The sequence below is a fragment of the Drosophila grimshawi genome, unplaced genomic scaffold (assembly GCF_018153295.1).
Source record: "Drosophila grimshawi isolate 15287-2541.00 unplaced genomic scaffold, ASM1815329v1 contig_44, whole genome shotgun sequence".
NCBI lineage: Eukaryota > Metazoa > Arthropoda > Insecta > Diptera > Drosophilidae > Drosophila > Drosophila grimshawi.
The window spans coordinates 21,804,487-21,821,203 of NW_025063240.1; the positions used below are offsets into that span (position 1 = coordinate 21,804,487).

Below are 16,717 nucleotides of genomic sequence, written 5' to 3' on the forward strand. Positions count from 1 at the left end.
AGCATAAAACAGCCGGTTTTTTGGTTTGAGCAAAAGGAAAAACAGCAATGAACGACGGTAAGTATTGTATTTCTATATATTAAATATAAATAACAATATATTTTTTTATAGAGGAGATTATCAAGCAGCGTCTGCTAATTGATGGCGATGGCACCGGCGAAGACCGCAGATTGAATATGCTACTAAAGCAGTTTCTAAAATGGGCCAACTCCAAAAACGATTCGCAAGAAACCAAGTAAATAAATAAATAATTTAATAATTATAAACAATTGTTAAGCAATCTGAAATTGTAGCCAAATAATGTACGATCGTCTGATGGCGCAGTTCGCGCAATGTCAATTTGCAGCTTTGAAAAATGTGCAAACGCTGAGGATGATTAAGGAGGAGCATGAAAACTATATAAAACTGATTGAGAAACATGAGGAAAGTATCGAAATCGCCAAGGAACAGATTGAGTCGAGCAAAAAGGAACTAATCATAGCCAAGGAGCTGCGTAAAAATAAAATGGAGTACGATTTACTCACTTCGCTGATTGAGGAGCAGCCCGATCGCAAGGGAACGGAGAAACACATCGATATCATCAAAAAGGAGATCGACAAACTGACACAAAAGCAACAGAAGATGGAGCACAAGTTCCAGAAGCGTCGCAACGATTTCACGCTGCTCATGTATACCATACATGAGCTGAAACAGCAGCTGGAGGATGAGAACAGCTCAGCTTCGTCGTCGTCGTCGAGTGAAAGCGAGGCCCACTTCGAATTAAATGATAATAATGGCATTATGGAGGTCAGCGATGATGACGATGACGATGAACTAAACAACATGGATGGAGCCAATAAATTCGATGGCCATCGCGACAAATTAAAGGATAACTCGTCATCCACAGAGAGCTCCAAGGAGCCCATCTCCTCGATGTCTATGTCGGTCGACGAGGATGCAGTCCTCGAGTTGAGCATCGAAAAGGATGATCATGTTGGAGATGTTGCCGTGGCCAGTTAAAGACACAATCCACAGAAATAAAAACAATTTATTTACATTAGTATACAACATTGCAATTAGTTAGATTTAAATGCTAGATCTGCGATGAGGGAGACATGATCCGAGGGAAATGTGATGGAAGGTATTGCCTGATGTTCGCTCAGTTGCTCCACGCTGGGCAACGGCACCGATTGCACCAAATTGAAGCGATCGCTTTCATAGAATATGTAATCCAAGCAGGCGGCAAAGAGCGTCGTATAATTGGTATAATCGGGTGTGCCACATGCTGAGTTCATTTGAAAGGGTTGCCTTAGTTCAACATCCTGCACAGCCTCCTCCACATTGCTTCGCCAATCCACAAAATCACTGCCGACAAATCGCTCCGTCATCAGCTTATAAATGCCACATTCTGGCACACTATTGAAATCCCCACAGAATATAAGCCCAATATTCGAGGGATCGATTTTTTGCTCTCTCATCGCCAGCTTGTAGATGTGCTCCACAAAAATGAGCGAGAAACCAATCTGGAGCAGTCGTATGTGATCCGCATCCGGATGGAAATACAAATGTGTATTGGCCACGAGGAGATACCGACCCGAATCCTTCAACTGCAGCAGGCACAGCTGCAGCGTTGTGGAGCGTTCACAAATGCGCAACGCCAACATTTCATTCTGCTTAATCTTGTTCCAGAGTCCAGCAAAGATGGGCAAAGTGCTGAGGTTGTCGCCCAAATGCAAATCATACTTGTTGAGGAGCTTAAAGCGGGACGAGCGATAAAAGATCGCAATGCCCTCGGCACAGTTGCCTTTGGGCGTCATGATGCCGTCGTAACCATAAGGCGACTGTTCCAGCACTGGTCTCAAATCATGCTCGAATATCTTCAGATCCACCTCCTGCAGACACATCAGATCCGCCTTATAACCGACCAGCTCCTTGATGAACAACTGCTTGCGATAGTCCATTTTCAGAGCATTTGCAGGACAATAGGGAAACAATGTGTTCCTTGCATAATCGCCATCTGCATAAAGATCCGCCAGCAGATTGTAGGTAACCACTCGTTGTCCAAGCGGATTGCTCAGTGGCTCCTTTGTGTATTGCTGACGTTGCTCGAAGGGGAAAGAAGTCGGTGCTTGTTGTACGGAGGATTTGCTTACACATTCGGTTGGTGGTCCCAACAATCCTTTCTCATTGCCTGGCGTAACTTCTAACTTTAAATGGTAATCAATATCCTCGGCCTTAACCTGATAAATCAATCCCTTTCCGCAAGGCTCCCACTTTGTTTTCTCATTGAGTATGCCGCCTGCTGGTGGTTTTGGTGTTCTGTACCATTGGCCCAAACAGTGTTCCCGACTGGCAAACTGCAGTTCCAATTTCAGAGGATATACCAGACAACCAGCTAAAATACAACTGGGCAGCTGTAGAGCTCCCGTCCACGGCTGATTAAGCACCACATCGAATGTGGTGTCCAGCACACGCAGCTTCAGTCCATCTTCAATCTGCGTTAGCAGCTGGGCGAAAGTGATGCCCAATATACGATCTTCGCATCCTTCTCGCTGAAGTTCCACAATAATCTCACTTGGCGCTTCGGGCAGTGTATTCTCAGATGTTTCTGTTGCAGCTGCGGCTGCCGCCTTCTTGTTCTTCTTCTTGTTGCGTTTGGCGAACTCCTTCTCGACATTGCCGCGTATGCGAATCAAAGCTTCATCCACACGCTCATCCATTTTTCTGCAGAAATTAAAATCTCGATCCACTTTTAGTGCTTTGTTGGCATAACGGAACGTGATGTGCAAGTCATCAGTGTCCTGAGCATTGCGCAGATACACTTTATCCATGGCGATGACGGTGCTATTCGGCCGCGATTTACGTAGTAAATAATAAAGTTGTGCTTGGATGAATGATCGTGGGAAAAACAAACGGTGGAATTTTGCTAGCATTCCCTTGCCGGCTGATGTAAATAATATATATTTATCGATCAACTTGTAATGTGTAATGGTTAATCGATATCCACGCAACTCAACTTTGCACTGTTATGTTAATATAACATTAAATGAGCCTGAACACTCTGTTAAGCTGAAATGAGCGATAGTCAGTCTCTGCGTTCATTTGAGTAATCGTTCAAACGAACGTAGTCAAAACGTTTTGAAACAATTGCATTTTGCAAATGTCAAAAAGCGCACCAAAGATTAATTAAAACGTTATTATCACAAATAAAACAAAAAGCAGTGCATGTCTCTATGCGCTAATAGTTGTAAACAATGACGCGAGACGATAAAAGGTAAGGAAAATTAGCAAAAGCGAGGCTTTGTGAGGTTATATGCGATTGTGTGTGTGCGTACCTGTATGTATGTGTATGTATATTAACTTTTTTTTATGGAGCAGTTACGACTCTAGCGACAACAGCGAGGAAGAAGAAGAAGAGCGTCGCGCCAAGCACAAAAAATCGAAAAGGCACAAAAAACACAAAAAGTCAACGTCATCGAGCAAAAGTGACAATAAGGTGCACAAGAAGCACAAAAAGTCAAAGAAGCGCTCGCATCGCCCCAGCGAATCCTCAAATGCATCCGATAAACAACAAATGCGCAACTCCTCCTCAACCACCACTGGAGGCGGCGGTGGCCTCAGCAGTAAATTCACAGAGATTATGCAGGCGAGCCGTGAACGCAGCGCAATTCGGGCACCGAATGGAGCCGATTTTCGCATAATTAAGCCAAATATTCAAACGGATCCGTGCAGCCTTGTCGAGGAGATCACAAAAACCATACAGAATAAAGTGCTGCCAGTGTTGGAGGTCGCCTCCTCGGGCAGTGAGAGTGAAGTGTAAGTGCTGCAAATGTCGCAAAAACAAATGATTTATATTGTTATATATGATTAACAAATTATTGTTTATTGTATTGGCAACAAATTAAGCAATTATTAACATATGTTTTCTATATCTTTTTATAAGCAGCCCCATTGATATTGATAGTCCAGTGTTGCCGCCAAAACTGGATGATGAGCTCAATCTGGAGGAGCTGATGAGACAAAAGGCGCTGCTGCAGGCGCGTCTGGGCGCCTACATGTCCGACACCGAAGGCGACGAGAGTCGTTCCAATTCGGTGCAGCTGGTGGTGGTCAAGCGTCAGCGTGATGACAACGACAAGAACGACGAACAAGATCTACGCCACTCGCAACAGCAACAGGCGCCACAGCAGCAGCCGCAGCAGCGGGAGCAGCCTCATCAGCAACCAACAGCAAAGTCAGCAGCTGTCGAGACGCTGGCGAAGCGTAGGCCAAACCCCTCCTCGCAGTCTGCAGGGCCAGCAACGGCGGCAACTGCAACTAGTAAACATGTTAATAATACAAAACCAACTAACATCCATAACTCAAACGATACCGATGTTATATTATTGGATGATTCTAGCGGTAGCCAACGCACACCATCGCCCACACCGGAGAAGCGACGACGTCATGCCAGTCCACAGCCAAGAAACTCATCGGGTGCTGGAGCAGCTGGAGTGGGACGTCAACATGCTCGAGACTCACGTGATCGACGCTCGCGTGAACGTGCACCACGTGATCAACGCAGTCGCACGCCACGCCGACGCCAGGAGCAGCAACAGCAGCAGCCTCAGCATCGTCGCTATCAGGAGAACAATCGGAATATGGAAGATCTGCGACAAGAGATCAATCGGGACAAACAGCGCGAAAGACGCGAACATAGTCGCGATCGTGATCAACGTCCCCGACAGCAGCAACAGCAGCAGCCGACGGAGCGTGGCGGCGCTGGTCGAATGCGAGAGCGGGAGCGGGAGAGAGACCGTGATCGAGATCGTGATCGTGATTCACGCTGGAATAATCGCCCACGTTCGCACAGTCGCAGCAAGTTTGAGTCCGATAGGCGACGCGAACGCGAACGCCAGCAGCTCAATCTGGATCGTGGTGGTGGCGCACGTGGTGCACGCGGCTCTGGCAACGGCGTGGCGGAACGGGATCGCTACAAGGGCTCCCTGAGCGAGGGTCAGAAAATGCATGACAAGGAGAGCAGCGATGAGGAGGTTAATCTCCTCGATATTGACATCAACGAGGACGACGACGATGAGGAGCGCATCATTGAGCAGCGCCGCAAGCGGCGCGAGGAGCTACTAAAGGTAAACTGATTGATTTTTATCAACATATCCTTTGCTAACATTTGCACTTAAATCCTGGCAGAAATTTGGCACCACTGAGTCGCGTACGGCGAGCCCAACGCCACGCAAATCCAACTCGTACGAGTCCACGAGTACTTCACCCGGCTCATCTAGGCCTGAACGCGGGCGCAGCATCTCACCCAATCCGAGCGGGGATGTCAAGGAGCAGCAGGAGGAGCAGGTGCAGCAGGAGCAGAAGGATGAACATGATAAGAGCGAGCCACTCGATGCCAACTCCTCGTCCAAGAATAGCGCCACAAAGGAGAAGCGCAACGAGTGGGACATGTTCGCCGATCAGGATGTCGATTCCAATTTCGATGTGAGTCGCAGGCTTGTAACTGTCCTTGCGCTGTAAAACCAATACCAAAAACAAACCCAATTAATGCTTTCCGTATTTTTAGTCACCCAGCACAATTGTGCACAGCAAGCATCAGAATGAGAATCCGGCGCTGACCGACAACTGGGATGATGCCGAAGGCTATTATCGGGTGCGCATTGGCGAGGTGCTCGACAATCGCTATCTTGTCAGCGGCTACACCGGCCAGGGCGTCTTCAGTAATGTGGTGCGTGGTCGCGATCAGGCGCGTGGTTCCGCCAACGTTGCCATCAAAATTATACGCAACAATGAGATCATGTAAGTTAGCAACAACAAAAAAAAAGTAGTATTCTTTACTAACTGATACCCCTTCCACAAAAGGCACAAAACTGGTCTGCGCGAATTGGAAATCCTAAAGAAGCTCAACGATGCTGATCCCGATGATCGTTTCCATTGCCTGCGTTTGTATCGTCACTTTTTTCACAAGCAGGTGCGTTTTATTTTTCTAAACTATTAATCTTAGACTATTTAACCATTAACTTGTTACCACTTTTAGCATTTGTGCATGGTATTTGAGCCGTTGGCAATGAATCTACGCGAGGTGCTCAAGAAATATGGCAAGAATGTGGGTCTGCACATTAAGGCGGTGCGCAGCTATACACAGCAGTTGTTTCTCGCCCTCAAGCTGCTCAAGAAGACGGGCATTTTGCATGCGGACATCAAACCCGACAATATTCTGGTCAATGAGAATAATTTAATATTGAAGTTGTGCGATTTTGGCTCCGCTTCAGGCATCAGTGAGAATGAAATAACGCCGTATTTAGTTTCGCGTTTCTATCGTGCACCAGAGATTATAATGGGCATACCCTATGATTATGGCATCGATACTTGGTCTGCTGGCTGCACCATTTACGAGCTGTATACGGGCAAGATTCTGTTCAGTGGCAAGAGCAACAATCAAATGCTCAAATTCTTTATGGATGTCAAGGGCAAGATACCCAATCGTATTGTGCGCAAGGGTCAGTTTAAAGATCAGCACTTTGATCAGAGCTGCAGCTTTCTCTATCACGAGATTGACAAGCTAACGGAGAGGGTAAGTAGCTGTATATGTGAATATCCCCCTAAATCATTGTTCTAATATTTGTGGCACTTGCAGGAGAAGATCGTTGTGATGCCGGTTGTGAAGCCGTCTCGCAATTTGCAACAGGAGCTCATCGCCGATCAGAATTTGCCCGATGATCAGTTGCGCAAGGTGACACAGCTGAAGGATCTGTTGGAGAATATGTTCGCTTTGGATCCGGGCAAGCGTATATCTCTCAATCAGGCACTAATGCATCCATTCATACAGGAGAAAATGTAGTACACTGAGCGAAAGACACTGCGAAGAGACAACTACAGAGAAAATAAACGTAATTCAATATTTTCTAGACGCTAAGCCAATTTCGTTAGACGATGTTAGTTATCCCAAGTTTATCGTTATCAACAAAAAAGAAAAAACAACTCTCACTGAACCTCAAAGACCACATTCACCCCAGATACACAAATCTATATTATATAATACAATGCTACTATGTATACTACATACAATTATTACGAGCATAGGACAAATGTACATAAGTTCAGTGGTTCTTTCAGTGATTAAGATTGTTATGTGTGTTGTGCGCGTGCCTACGACATCATTTTATTAAATATCATCTAAGTAATATATAATACATTTTATATATATATATATAAATATATATATATATATATATGTATATGTATGCATGTATGTATGTATTTATGACAGAACAAAACACCCACCATAGCAATTACCGACACACACACACAAACACACAGACACTCGCAATATATATAGTATATATATAACTACTACGCCTAGTTGCAGTTTGTACCGAAATTGTTATTAATATTTGATACCATTTCAGTGGGCCCCACTGCTGATAGAAATTTAACGTCTAAAGAGGATGCTTCCTTCAGCACAACTGGTAATAATTTATTTTTGGGCCGTACAAAAATCAGTTTATACCATAACAAAAAAAAAACTAAAAAATTATGGGCAGCTATCTCTATTTATTTGCCCCCATTTAAAACAAAACAAAAAACCGATGCGGTTTTTTTGTGAATCAAAAAAAAAAACGCTTTAATTGTTGTTGTCTTTTCTGAACCTTGCAGCAACTGGTGGAAATGTTGGGAAAAAGTCGAGTGCGCATCTTGAAACTGACACAATGCCACACGTCGGGGCGTAAGTTGTCTGATCTTCAAAAATCGCGTTTTTTGCTGAGAAACATATTCTCTCTTTCTCTCGTATATTTTATCCGCAGATTGAAACTGGAGCGCGCCGATCCAAACTGAAATCCAGAAACAGGTAATGTAAAATGAATATAGGCTGAAGATTTTCCTTTAGTTAAACTGCCTGTTTAAATTGCCTAAACGCAAAAGATAAACTAGAAGATCAAATAAGATTACAAAGTTCTTACAGGAGAGAAAAAGAAGCAGAAATTTAGTGGTCTTTACTTACTTTTATAGGAATTGAATTTTTGATTTACAACATTTAAGTCTATTGTTTGCTTTTGTCTTATTGTCATTTTTTTTTGTATTGTTTTTTGAAGCAAATCAAGTAAAAATTTGCAGGTTTGACGGCAGTTTAAACAGACTAGATATGTATACAACATATAAATATATTCTAATTAAATAAATATCCATTAACGAGAGCTCTTAGTCAGTCACAGTTGGTCCAGTGTATCACTGGGTGCTGGCAGCGCCAGTGCCTCCTGCAGTGTATCGCATTCGATTAGGGTGTGCAGAGGCGGTGGACTCTCTGCACTGCGCAGCAGGCACTTGAACTTTTTCGGCTTCCAATTGTTGCACGCATGCGGATCGCGCAACAAGCCAAACGAGCACTCAAAGACGCCAACGGATCTCTGCTCTGAGTGCAATGTGCCGCAGCAGAGCACCACAACCTGACCATATGGATCCATCCGGCCCTGGACACCCGAATGCGAAAGATTCGGATTGAAATAGAAGTCAAATGTTTGCTTTGCTTTCACTAGTGCGTCCAACACTTCGGCAACGCCAACGCACTCCAGCTCACTTGCCCCATCATCCGCAATCACTTTCAGATGCAACGCTGCATCGCTCCACAGATCCGTGTGGCACAAGTCATTATTGTTGTATTTGTTGAAAAACCATTCGCCGAATTTGCGCGCAATTAAGTGTATGGGAAATTGCTGTTCCTCGGCGTTGTGAGTACCAACAATTGCAAGGTTCTGACTTGCTCCTTGCTGATCCCAATATTTTATCACTCTCATCACCAGATCAGCTTTGGTGAAATCTGTTGAAGTGCACGGCAAGCGTGTGTGCAAATATTTAAATAACAGATCCCTGGTGATGTGACGCTTGTGCAGCAGCTTGTGTATATCATCCACATGCGAAGTAAGATAGCCAAGCGCCTCTGTGAAGATCAATATCAAAAATAACTTTTTATTTTTGTCTTGTATTCTTCGAGTCTCATTGGTTTTACCTTCTGGCTCCTCAACTTTGCAGACATTTTTTGTCACACTTTTGGTTAATTGCAGCAGCACGGGTATGTTTGTTTCGTTAACTAGCAGATCGCGTAGTCCGACAATGTGTTGCTCTGATATTGACATGACTTTGGCTCACTGATAAAAATATGCAAACATTTGAAGCATTTGGCCGGCATTTTCAGGTGAAACAACTGGCAACAGCGGTTACAGTGTGACCGTTTGCGGTAAACGCTGAATTGACGAATTTGCGAGTCAGATTACTAAATATTTCGATTATTTCAATCGACTCGACTAATTTCTCAGCTGTTCTAAGTGTTTCCAACGCAAATGTATATAATATAATGAATTCTTGAATTTGTAAATCGCGTATTTGTTGCCACATAAACGTCGTTGTTTTGTGTATTCCGAGTGTTTCCATACACATCCGCAATAAATATTTACGTTTTCGGAACGGGCTTTGAGAGGGGGCATAGTTCACGCCACAGAAGCTTTTACAGAGGGGCTGGGCACAATATCTTATCTCAATCGACCGTCCAACCAATATGTCAACGACAATCGCAAAACAGCTCGATTAGTGCTTATACTTGTATCCGGTCGCTGTGCATACGCAATCCCTCAATACATTTTAAATAAAAAATGGATAGCTCTGGAAGTGAAGCAGGAGATGCCAGTATGGCTGGTCCATTTGTTGGCGCCATCGATGAGGGCACCACATCGGCTCGTTTCATGATATTTCGTGCGGGTACCGATGACATTGTCTGTTATCATCAAATCGAGGTGCCTTCGATTTTCGTCAAGGAGGGCTGGTGTGAACAGGATCCGTGCGTCATTACCAACACTGTCAACGATTGCATAGAGGGCGCCTGCCAAAAGCTGGTCGCACTGGGCGGCAAAATCGAGGTGAGCCAATAATTTTGAGGTGTTACCAGTCTGTAGTCTGTGCACCCTGTACATATTTTTGATTGGGTATATTGAAGTTAAGGTGTTGCCAGTCCTAGTGTACTCATTGGATATATTCAATCGTTATCAGTCGTGGTTTAAAAGGTTACTTAAAAAATTGAGCCCTTTTTTCGATAGCAGGGCATTTCTCCACCAAGAAACGACATAAATAATTTTCGTTGCTTATAAAAAATATAGTTTATTGATACACATTTGTATATGGCATAAATAATATGGAAGCTGCTTAACTCTCCTATTTCTGGAGATACTTGCGATACTTTTCGGCCTCATCGATGCGCTCCTGGAGCGTTCGCGGCGGCTGCTTCTCCACGCAATCCTCGAGCTTAACATAGATCTGATCGTTGTGGCCGAAGTCGCCATCGCGTCGTGGCATCACATGGAAATGGACATGGGGCACTGTCTGGCCCGCATGGGCGCCATCCTGCACGGTGACCGTTGCCGAAGTGGTGCCATAGATCCGCTCTAGCATGCGCTGCACCATGCAAACGGTGGCAAACAGATCTGTGATTTCGGCACAGTTGAGTCCATTCAGACGGGGAACGACACGCTTCGTGGAGACGAGCACATGTCCAAGGACGACGCAACGGAGATTGGTGAAGGCATAACAATGTTCCGTCTCATAAAATATGGTGCGCTTGTCCACCGTGTTGTCCGCAAAGAGACGATCTTCGCCCTGCTCCAAGCTGGTTGCACCCAAATTGTAACCAGTCAGGCTGTAAATATCGTTGCGACGATGCTCAAAGCAGGGCATGCTCTCGTAGATGCCCTGCAAACTGCCTAGATTCAGCTCAGCGGTGGCCACACCCAATTCCAGTTCGCCGCCACAATCGGCAAGCACCTTGCCCCACGGGCTGATGATCAGGCTGTGACCCCAGCTCTGACGCTTCGGATTATGCCAGCCCTGCTGGGCAGCAGCCACCACAAAGCATTGAGTTTCAATGGCGCGTGCTCGCAGCAGGATCTCCCAGTGCGCCTTGCCGGTGGTATAGGTAAATGCCGCCGGATACGTCAAGAGTTGGGCGCCCATTTTGCGCAACAGCAGCGCCGGCTCTGCAAAGCGTAGATCATAGCAGATTTGTAGACCCACTTGTCCAGCTGGTGTCGCCACTGGTGCCTCCAATCGCTCACCCGGCGCCACAGTGTCCGATTCCCGCAAACGGAATTGCTTTGTGGCCGCATCGAACAGATGCAATTTGCGATAGACGCCGGCAACTTCACCTCTGTCATCCAACAGGACATGCGCATTGTAGATCTTGTCTGCAGCCTCATCAGTGCCTGTGCGCTCATGGATGCCGCCCAGGGATAACCAAATTTGATGTTGCTTGGCTAACTGGCGATATTTGCCCATCAGTTGGCCGTTGAGTGGTTCCGCCAGTTGCAGCGTCTCCGTGCGATTCTCGCCCACAAAATCACAGCATTCGGGCAGAAAGAGCAGCTTGGCCTGCTCCGCCTTTGCCTGCGCCACCAATTGCTCCACTTGTTGCAAGTTGCCGGCTTTATCGTTTGTTGCTCGCATTTGTCCTACGGCCACAATTGTTGTTGCTGTTGTCGTTGTCCCCGCGCCGCTGGTCATTTTGCGCACTTGCTGTGACTTTCTACTGACCTGGGCGACAATAGTTCGACAGAGAATTTTGACGGTGTTTGACATTTAGGGGAAAACGGCAAAAACGTTCACTAATTGATCCACAACCCACAGCCCACAGCCTATTACGTCGCCTTTTGCTCGTTTAAGATCTCTTTTTTGTAGTTGTTATCAGCTTTCTTTCGTTTTCTCTCTGCTTTTTGATGTTTTTTTTTTTGTTGATTGTTCGCCGCTGCAACAGTGTTGCCATAACACTAAAAGTCAGTGTGACAGAAATAATAAGCTTTCAGCTGCGCGCCAAATTCAAATTCAAGCGCCGCATTAAGTTATTTTTATTAATTTTATGGCAAATTGTTATTAATACAGTCATTATTTTCGACAACCCACAGAACAGGCTCTCTCTGTGTATTTTTATTTTTGTTATCCGCAAGTTTATTTTTCTCTCTGCTTTCGCCTTGTTTGTTTACCGTTCCAGTGTTGCAGATCCACCAAAATCAGTATGATACAATGAAAAAGTTAGTTTGCAGTGTGGAGCCAAATTCAAATTCAGGTTTTCTATAAAGTTATTTAAAGGTCAATATTGTTTTTACATATTATTTTATAAGCTTAGTCATTATCTTTCAACATATATTTTGCATTTTTCCCCAACTTTAATGATTAAAATGTTATATATAGCGATTCTTATCAGATTTAAACAAACGTAATGTGAATTAAATCCGTTTATAATTAAAAAATGCTTTGAATGCTTTCAGAATATTTTGGCTATTGGGATTACCAATCAGCGCGAGTCGACCGTAGTCTGGGATCGGCATACGGGTAAGGCGCTGGCGAATGCGATCATTTGGCTGGACAATCGCACCACCAGCACCGTCGAGGATCTGCTGGAGACGATACCGAACAATGCGCGCAACATTAACTATTTGCGACCGCTTTGCGGCCTGCCACTCTCGCCGTACTTCTCCGGCGTCAAGTTGCGCTGGCTGCGCGACAATGTGGCCAGCGTGAAGAAGGCAATGGATGCCGGCGATGCCATGTTCGGCACAATCGACACCTGGCTGATGTACAATCTGACGGGTGGACCCAAGGGCGGTGTGCACAAGACGGATGTGACAAATGCGTCGCGCACAATGCTGATGAATATTGAGACACTGCAATGGGATCCCGCATTGCTCAAGTTCTTTGGCCTGCCCGCCAGCATTCTGCCAGAGATTTGCTCGAGTGCCGAGCACTTTGGCACCATTGCGGCGGGCACACTGCGAGGCATCAGCATTGCGGCGGATCTGGGGGATCAGCAAGCTGCTCTCGTGGGTCAACAATGTTTGGCCAAGGGACAGGCGAAGGCTACCTATGGCACTGGCTGCTTTCTGCTCTACAATACGGGCCCATCGATTGTGCACTCCCAGCATGGCCTGCTGACAACTGTGGGTTATCAGCTGGGACGCAAGGCAACGCCTTATTATGCACTTGAAGGTAGTGTTTCCATAGCCGGTGCAGCATTCAACTGGCTACGTGATAATCTGGGCCTGATACAGAATACGGCTCAGATTGAGAGCATGGCCAGCACTGTGGATAATTCCTTGGATGTGTACTTTGTGCCCGCATTTAATGGACTGTATGCGCCGTACTGGAATCAGGATGCACGGGGTGTTCTCTGCGGCCTCAGCGAGGAGACGACCAGCGAGCATATTGTGCGTGCCACTTTGGAGGCGGTCTGCTTCCAGGTGCGCGATATACTCGACTCCATGCACAAGGACTGCAAAATTCCGCTGGCCAAACTGATGGTCGATGGCGGCATGACTGTGAATAATCTGTTCCTGCAGCTGCAGGCTGATCTCGTCGGCATTCATGTGCTGCGCGCCAAGATTGCCGAGACAACAGCGCTGGTGAGGCGAATCTTGCTCCTTTTATTACTTTTGTCATATTTGTTTGGTTTGCTTTCAGGGTGCTGCTATGGCTGCCTATAAGACAGTGGCTCCGCAGTACAATATGGAGGGACCGCTGTCCAAGGCGGATGACCGCAAAGCGATCAAGTCAAAGATCAGCTCGACGGAGCGCAATTTACGCTATCAGAAATGGAAAATGGCCATTGAGCGTTCCCTTAACTGGGAGACGTCCACGCTGGTCCAAGGCGAACGTGAATCCTTCGATGGTGCCTAAGCCAAGTTTTTCTTTCAAATCCAATTGAAAATCCATGGCAATGTGTATTTAATTCAATAAATAAGGTTATTTTCCAATCAGATAAACTAGGCGACTAAATAGAATCATCACTGAAATTTGACAAATCCAGAGTTGTTTGTGTTTTCATTTTTATTTTGGATAGTGGTGTATACAAAATTTGGATTGAAAACGTAGAAAGCATTGTTGTTGTTGGTTTTTCTTCTCTTTTGTGGTGCGCGCAGCTAAGATGGCAGTGTGTTAATTGCCCTTGGGGCCACTCCTCGCCTAGACATGCTCATCAATGATGCCGGGGGCAGCGATCGCTGCACCCGGTTGTTGGTCCACCTCATTCAACATGACAATGCCGCCGGCGGCTTCATCAACGGCGACCACTGCAGCAGCGGCATCAATATTAACCACGTTAACGCCAACAATACCAATGACAGGTGCAACTCCAACAAGATCAGCATTGTTTGCTTGAGCGTTGATCACGACAGCTGGTGGCGGTATGGGATTGCCACCTGCAGCAGAAGAAGTATTGGTAAGTCAAAAAGGATTATAAGTGTTGAGTGATCTTTACTACTTACTTGCATCCAATTCGAGAGGGGGATCAGCGTTCGCTTCGGCGAGATTTGTGACAGACTTGGACTTGACGCACTGGAAGTCGACGTGGCGACTCTTGGCCTCCTCCTTCTCCCAGGACATGTGTATGAACGGACGCTGCACATAGCTGTAAATGACCTCGGCCCGTCCGCCCGGACGTCGACGTATCTTCTCCTTGTGCGTGGGATAACCCTCGATGCCGCAGCGTATCTTCTTCAGGCCACGATCCTTCATCACCTGCTTGGCCACATCGCGATTCTCAATGTACTTGAAGAAACGATGCATGGCCGTCGAATGAACAGCTGCCAGCATGGGAGTTAAATGTATAAAATATATACAAATTATGGTTTATTCTAATTGCAACCTACTCTGACAATATTCCTCGCCCATTTGCGGGGGGAACTCCTCGTCCCAGTCGACCATGTCGTCGTCGAGCAGGACAACAACATGGCATTCGCGATCGCCACGTTGAGCGGACGCTACCATCAGTGGCAAGATGAGATCCTCGAGAAAGACCTCGAACTGTTGGCGAGCGCCCTCGTTGCTCAGCTCATGGAGCAGGCCTCCTTTGAAAATCAACATGGTCAGCATGGCAAAAAGAAAGAAAGAGGGAGAGAAAGGGGAGAGCAAAGCGAACGACACAAACTAAGAGACGCCGCCTGCATGGGGGATTACCAGCTACTACTCACTTAAGTTCTGGCAGCGCACAGTTGTCGCATCAAACGGTATCAACAGATAATCGCAGGCCTCCTTCAGCTCCGGCACCGAAACGGTCGGCGGACAACGGATCACGCCGCTCTTATAGTATTCGAGTATCGAGCGGAATACCAAATGTGAGATGCCATCGGCCAATTCGTATTCACCACGCTCGTTGGGATGCACAAATTGGAAGCCGGTGCCAAACATGGTGCCCAACATTGTATTTGGATGGGCAGTGAGCAATGTTTGCTCCACCGTGAAACGGACACCATCCACCAGCATTGAGATGCGGTCCGGTGGACCAAATCGTACAGATGCTCCTCCTCCAGCTGCAGCTGCTGCAGTTGCTCCTCCAGCTGCGCCGGATGCTGCTGCTGCGCTGCTTGTGGTTGGTGTCAGAGATTTGTCATGATGATGCTTGGAAATGGCACCGCTCGACATGTTGACCTGTTGTTGTTGCTGCTGCTGTTGTTGCTGTTGCTGCTGCTGGCGTTGCATGTAGTTGCTGCTGCGACTACGATTTTTCAATATACGCCTTCTGCGCTCTTCGGCAGCCTCAAGATTCTCCTCGATGCTGCTGCTGTCGCTGTATGTGTCCTGTTGTTGTTGCTGCTTTTGCTTTTGGCCAGTGTTGTTGCTGTTGTTGTTGGTATTGCTATTGCTATTGCTACCACTACTATTCGAATTTGGAGTTGTTGACATTTTTCGCAATTTTTTCTTTTATTCGTTTCAGGCACTCGTTTCGTAGATTATTCGAGCAAATTTCAGACAAAGAAATGCATTTGCAGCTGGTTCTTGTTTTTTTCCGGCTTGAAACGCCGCACTATATATTATCGCTTATCGTTTGATTCAATCTACAAGTCGCATTTGCTATTTGCTGACGACTTACATTACTTTTAATGATGTAAAAAATATATTTGTGCGAAATTGTTTTGCGCTTCTTTTTTTCTATGTTCTCCGCTTTTGCTGCTGCTGCTGATGGTGGTTGTTGGCCATTCGATAACAAATTGGTTGCTGAACATCGAAACTGCTAACTAACTGTGAGCCACCTCTAGTTACACACTTACACACAATGGGAAATCACAATGTTGAGAACGAAATGAATATCTGGGCAGAAGCTGACTTTTCTTATTTGAATTTTTTCAATGAATAGTTATTGTTGTTGTGGCATATCGGTTCCGATAGTCGTGAACTCGAACTGCTTAGGAATGAGTGAACTTGTGCATTGGCTAGTGCCGCTATCGATAATCGATTCCGGTACAGCTCTAATAATCGATAAGCCGAAAAGCAAAATGGCAGACGTAGAAAAGGAAACCGAGAAGAAAATCTTGTAAATAATCCGTAAAAAATTGCATATTTGTCGCAAATATTGTGCCAATTGCGCGAAACGCGAGTGCAAATTAAACGTAACGCGCAATTCGTTCGCAACGTCAATTTCGCCAAGGCAGCCAGTGCTCGCGTGTGTGTCTGCGGCGGCAAAAGCATAGCCCAGAGTAAAATATCCAATCAAAATTCGCTCGAAACGCGACAATCAAAACAGGCAAACAAAGCAACAAATGTCGGGACAATGCCAACTAGCGGACACGGTCATCATTTCATATACATTCTTAAAATGTGCAATTTGCCAAAACAAATAATATTACTACAATAAAAAAAAAGTAAGAAAAAAGGTGCAAAAACGTCGAATCGAATGTGTGTGTATGAATGAAGGAAGAGAAGAGAAGAGAAG

At 45.8% G+C, this 16,717-nt stretch overlaps 7 protein-coding genes across 9 annotated transcripts; 3 read left to right on the forward strand and 4 right to left on the reverse strand.

The window, feature by feature from the left end:
- Positions 1-2: 2 nt before the first annotated feature.
- LOC6558673 (THO complex protein 7) lies at positions 3-1,042 on the forward strand. Its single transcript, XM_001983269.3, has 3 exons — positions 3-57; positions 112-235; positions 294-1,042. Exons 1-3 carry the CDS (start codon positions 48-50, stop codon positions 997-999), a joined length of 840 nt encoding a protein of 279 aa, XP_001983305.1. The 5' UTR covers positions 3-47; the 3' UTR covers positions 1,000-1,042.
- Positions 1,010-2,913, reverse strand: LOC116806483 (2',5'-phosphodiesterase 12). The gene has a single exon (XM_032743007.2). It carries the CDS (start codon positions 2,910-2,912, stop codon positions 1,056-1,058), a length of 1,857 nt encoding a protein of 618 aa, XP_032598898.1. The 5' UTR covers position 2,913; the 3' UTR covers positions 1,010-1,055.
- Positions 2,914-3,083: 170 nt separating this feature from the next.
- On the forward strand, positions 3,084-7,992 carry LOC6557251 (serine/threonine-protein kinase PRP4 homolog). Of its 3 annotated transcripts, XR_004365652.2 has the most exons (11): positions 3,141-3,253; positions 3,358-3,795; positions 3,926-5,105; positions 5,167-5,463; positions 5,546-5,778; positions 5,842-5,950; positions 6,017-6,553; positions 6,617-6,869; positions 7,389-7,448; positions 7,636-7,705; positions 7,785-7,992. XR_004365652.2 is itself a non-coding variant. In XM_032743005.2 (9 exons), the coding sequence occupies exons 1-8, from the start codon at positions 3,234-3,236 to the stop codon at positions 6,818-6,820; spliced, it is 3,018 nt and encodes a 1,005-aa protein (XP_032598896.1). In that variant the 5' UTR covers positions 3,141-3,233; the 3' UTR covers positions 6,821-6,869; positions 7,389-7,544. The 3 variants fall into 3 exon arrangements, 2 of the variants coding, with proteins under 2 accessions (XP_032598897.1, XP_032598896.1); XM_032743005.2 differs by lacking the exons at positions 7,636-7,705; positions 7,785-7,992 and having other exon boundaries at positions 7,389-7,544; XM_032743006.1 differs by lacking the exons at positions 7,389-7,448; positions 7,636-7,705; positions 7,785-7,992 and having other exon boundaries at positions 3,084-3,253; positions 6,617-6,887.
- Positions 7,993-8,031: 39 nt separating this feature from the next.
- On the reverse strand, positions 8,032-9,182 carry LOC6557310 (uncharacterized protein C3orf38 homolog). The gene is made up of 2 exons (XM_001983267.3): positions 8,984-9,182; positions 8,032-8,914 (listed from the first exon to the last, which is right to left on the reverse strand). Exons 1-2 carry the CDS (start codon positions 9,108-9,110, stop codon positions 8,187-8,189), a joined length of 855 nt encoding a protein of 284 aa, XP_001983303.1. The 5' UTR covers positions 9,111-9,182; the 3' UTR covers positions 8,032-8,186.
- A 145-nt stretch (positions 9,183-9,327) lies between these two features.
- On the forward strand, positions 9,328-13,815 carry LOC6557637 (glycerol kinase). Its single transcript, XM_001983265.3, has 3 exons — positions 9,328-9,887; positions 12,282-13,412; positions 13,471-13,815. The coding sequence occupies exons 1-3, from the start codon at positions 9,624-9,626 to the stop codon at positions 13,684-13,686; spliced, it is 1,611 nt and encodes a 536-aa protein (XP_001983301.1). The 5' UTR covers positions 9,328-9,623; the 3' UTR covers positions 13,687-13,815.
- Positions 10,100-11,703, reverse strand: LOC6557900 (nitrilase and fragile histidine triad fusion protein NitFhit). Its single transcript, XM_001983266.3, has one exon. The coding sequence runs from the start codon at positions 11,593-11,595 to the stop codon at positions 10,180-10,182; it is 1,416 nt and encodes a 471-aa protein (XP_001983302.2). The 5' UTR covers positions 11,596-11,703; the 3' UTR covers positions 10,100-10,179.
- On the reverse strand, positions 13,803-16,054 carry LOC6557277 (BTB/POZ domain-containing protein KCTD20). The gene is made up of 4 exons (XM_001983264.3): positions 14,979-16,054; positions 14,658-14,855; positions 14,274-14,591; positions 13,803-14,207 (listed from the first exon to the last, which is right to left on the reverse strand). The coding sequence occupies exons 1-4, from the start codon at positions 15,688-15,690 to the stop codon at positions 13,972-13,974; spliced, it is 1,464 nt and encodes a 487-aa protein (XP_001983300.1). The 5' UTR covers positions 15,691-16,054; the 3' UTR covers positions 13,803-13,971.
- Positions 16,055-16,717: the final 663 nt, after the last annotated feature.

Excerpts from the sequence above, each read along its gene's own strand:
- LOC6558673 (XM_001983269.3), top strand. Across the intron at positions 236-293 it reads AACGATTCGCAAGAAACCAA|CCAAATAATGTACGATCGTC; the intron begins GTAAATAAATAA and ends CTGAAATTGTAG.
- LOC116806483 (XM_032743007.2), bottom strand. The coding sequence starts at position 2,912 with ATGCTAGCAAAATTCCACCGTTTGTTTTTCCCACGATCATTCATCCAA.
- LOC6557251 (XM_032743006.1), top strand. The coding sequence starts at position 3,234 with ATGACGCGAGACGATAAAAG. Across the intron at positions 5,464-5,545 it reads ATGTCGATTCCAATTTCGAT|TCACCCAGCACAATTGTGCA; the intron begins GTGAGTCGCAGG and ends CCGTATTTTTAG. Across the intron at positions 5,779-5,841 it reads ATACGCAACAATGAGATCAT|GCACAAAACTGGTCTGCGCG; the intron begins GTAAGTTAGCAA and ends CTTCCACAAAAG.
- LOC6557310 (XM_001983267.3), bottom strand. The coding sequence starts at position 9,110 with ATGTCAATATCAGAGCAACACATTGTCGGACTACGCGATCTGCTAGTT. Across the intron at positions 8,915-8,983 it reads CAAAGTTGAGGAGCCAGAAG|AGGCGCTTGGCTATCTTACT; the intron begins GTAAAACCAATG and ends TGATCTTCACAG.
- LOC6557637 (XM_001983265.3), top strand. The coding sequence starts at position 9,624 with ATGGATAGCTCTGGAAGTGAAGCAGGAGATGCCAGTATGGCTGGTCCA. Across the intron at positions 9,888-12,281 it reads CACTGGGCGGCAAAATCGAG|AATATTTTGGCTATTGGGAT; the intron begins GTGAGCCAATAA and ends GAATGCTTTCAG. Across the intron at positions 13,413-13,470 it reads TTGCCGAGACAACAGCGCTG|GGTGCTGCTATGGCTGCCTA; the intron begins GTGAGGCGAATC and ends GTTTGCTTTCAG.
- LOC6557900 (XM_001983266.3), bottom strand. The coding sequence starts at position 11,595 with ATGTCAAACACCGTCAAAATTCTCTGTCGAACTATTGTCGCCCAGGTC.
- LOC6557277 (XM_001983264.3), bottom strand. The coding sequence starts at position 15,690 with ATGTCAACAACTCCAAATTCGAATAGTAGTGGTAGCAATAGCAATAGC. Across the intron at positions 14,856-14,978 it reads TGTGCGCTGCCAGAACTTAA|GAGGCCTGCTCCATGAGCTG; the intron begins GTGAGTAGTAGC and ends TGATTTTCAAAG. Across the intron at positions 14,208-14,273 it reads CCCTCTCGAATTGGATGCAA|GTGGCAATCCCATACCGCCA; the intron begins GTAAGTAGTAAA and ends CTTCTGCTGCAG.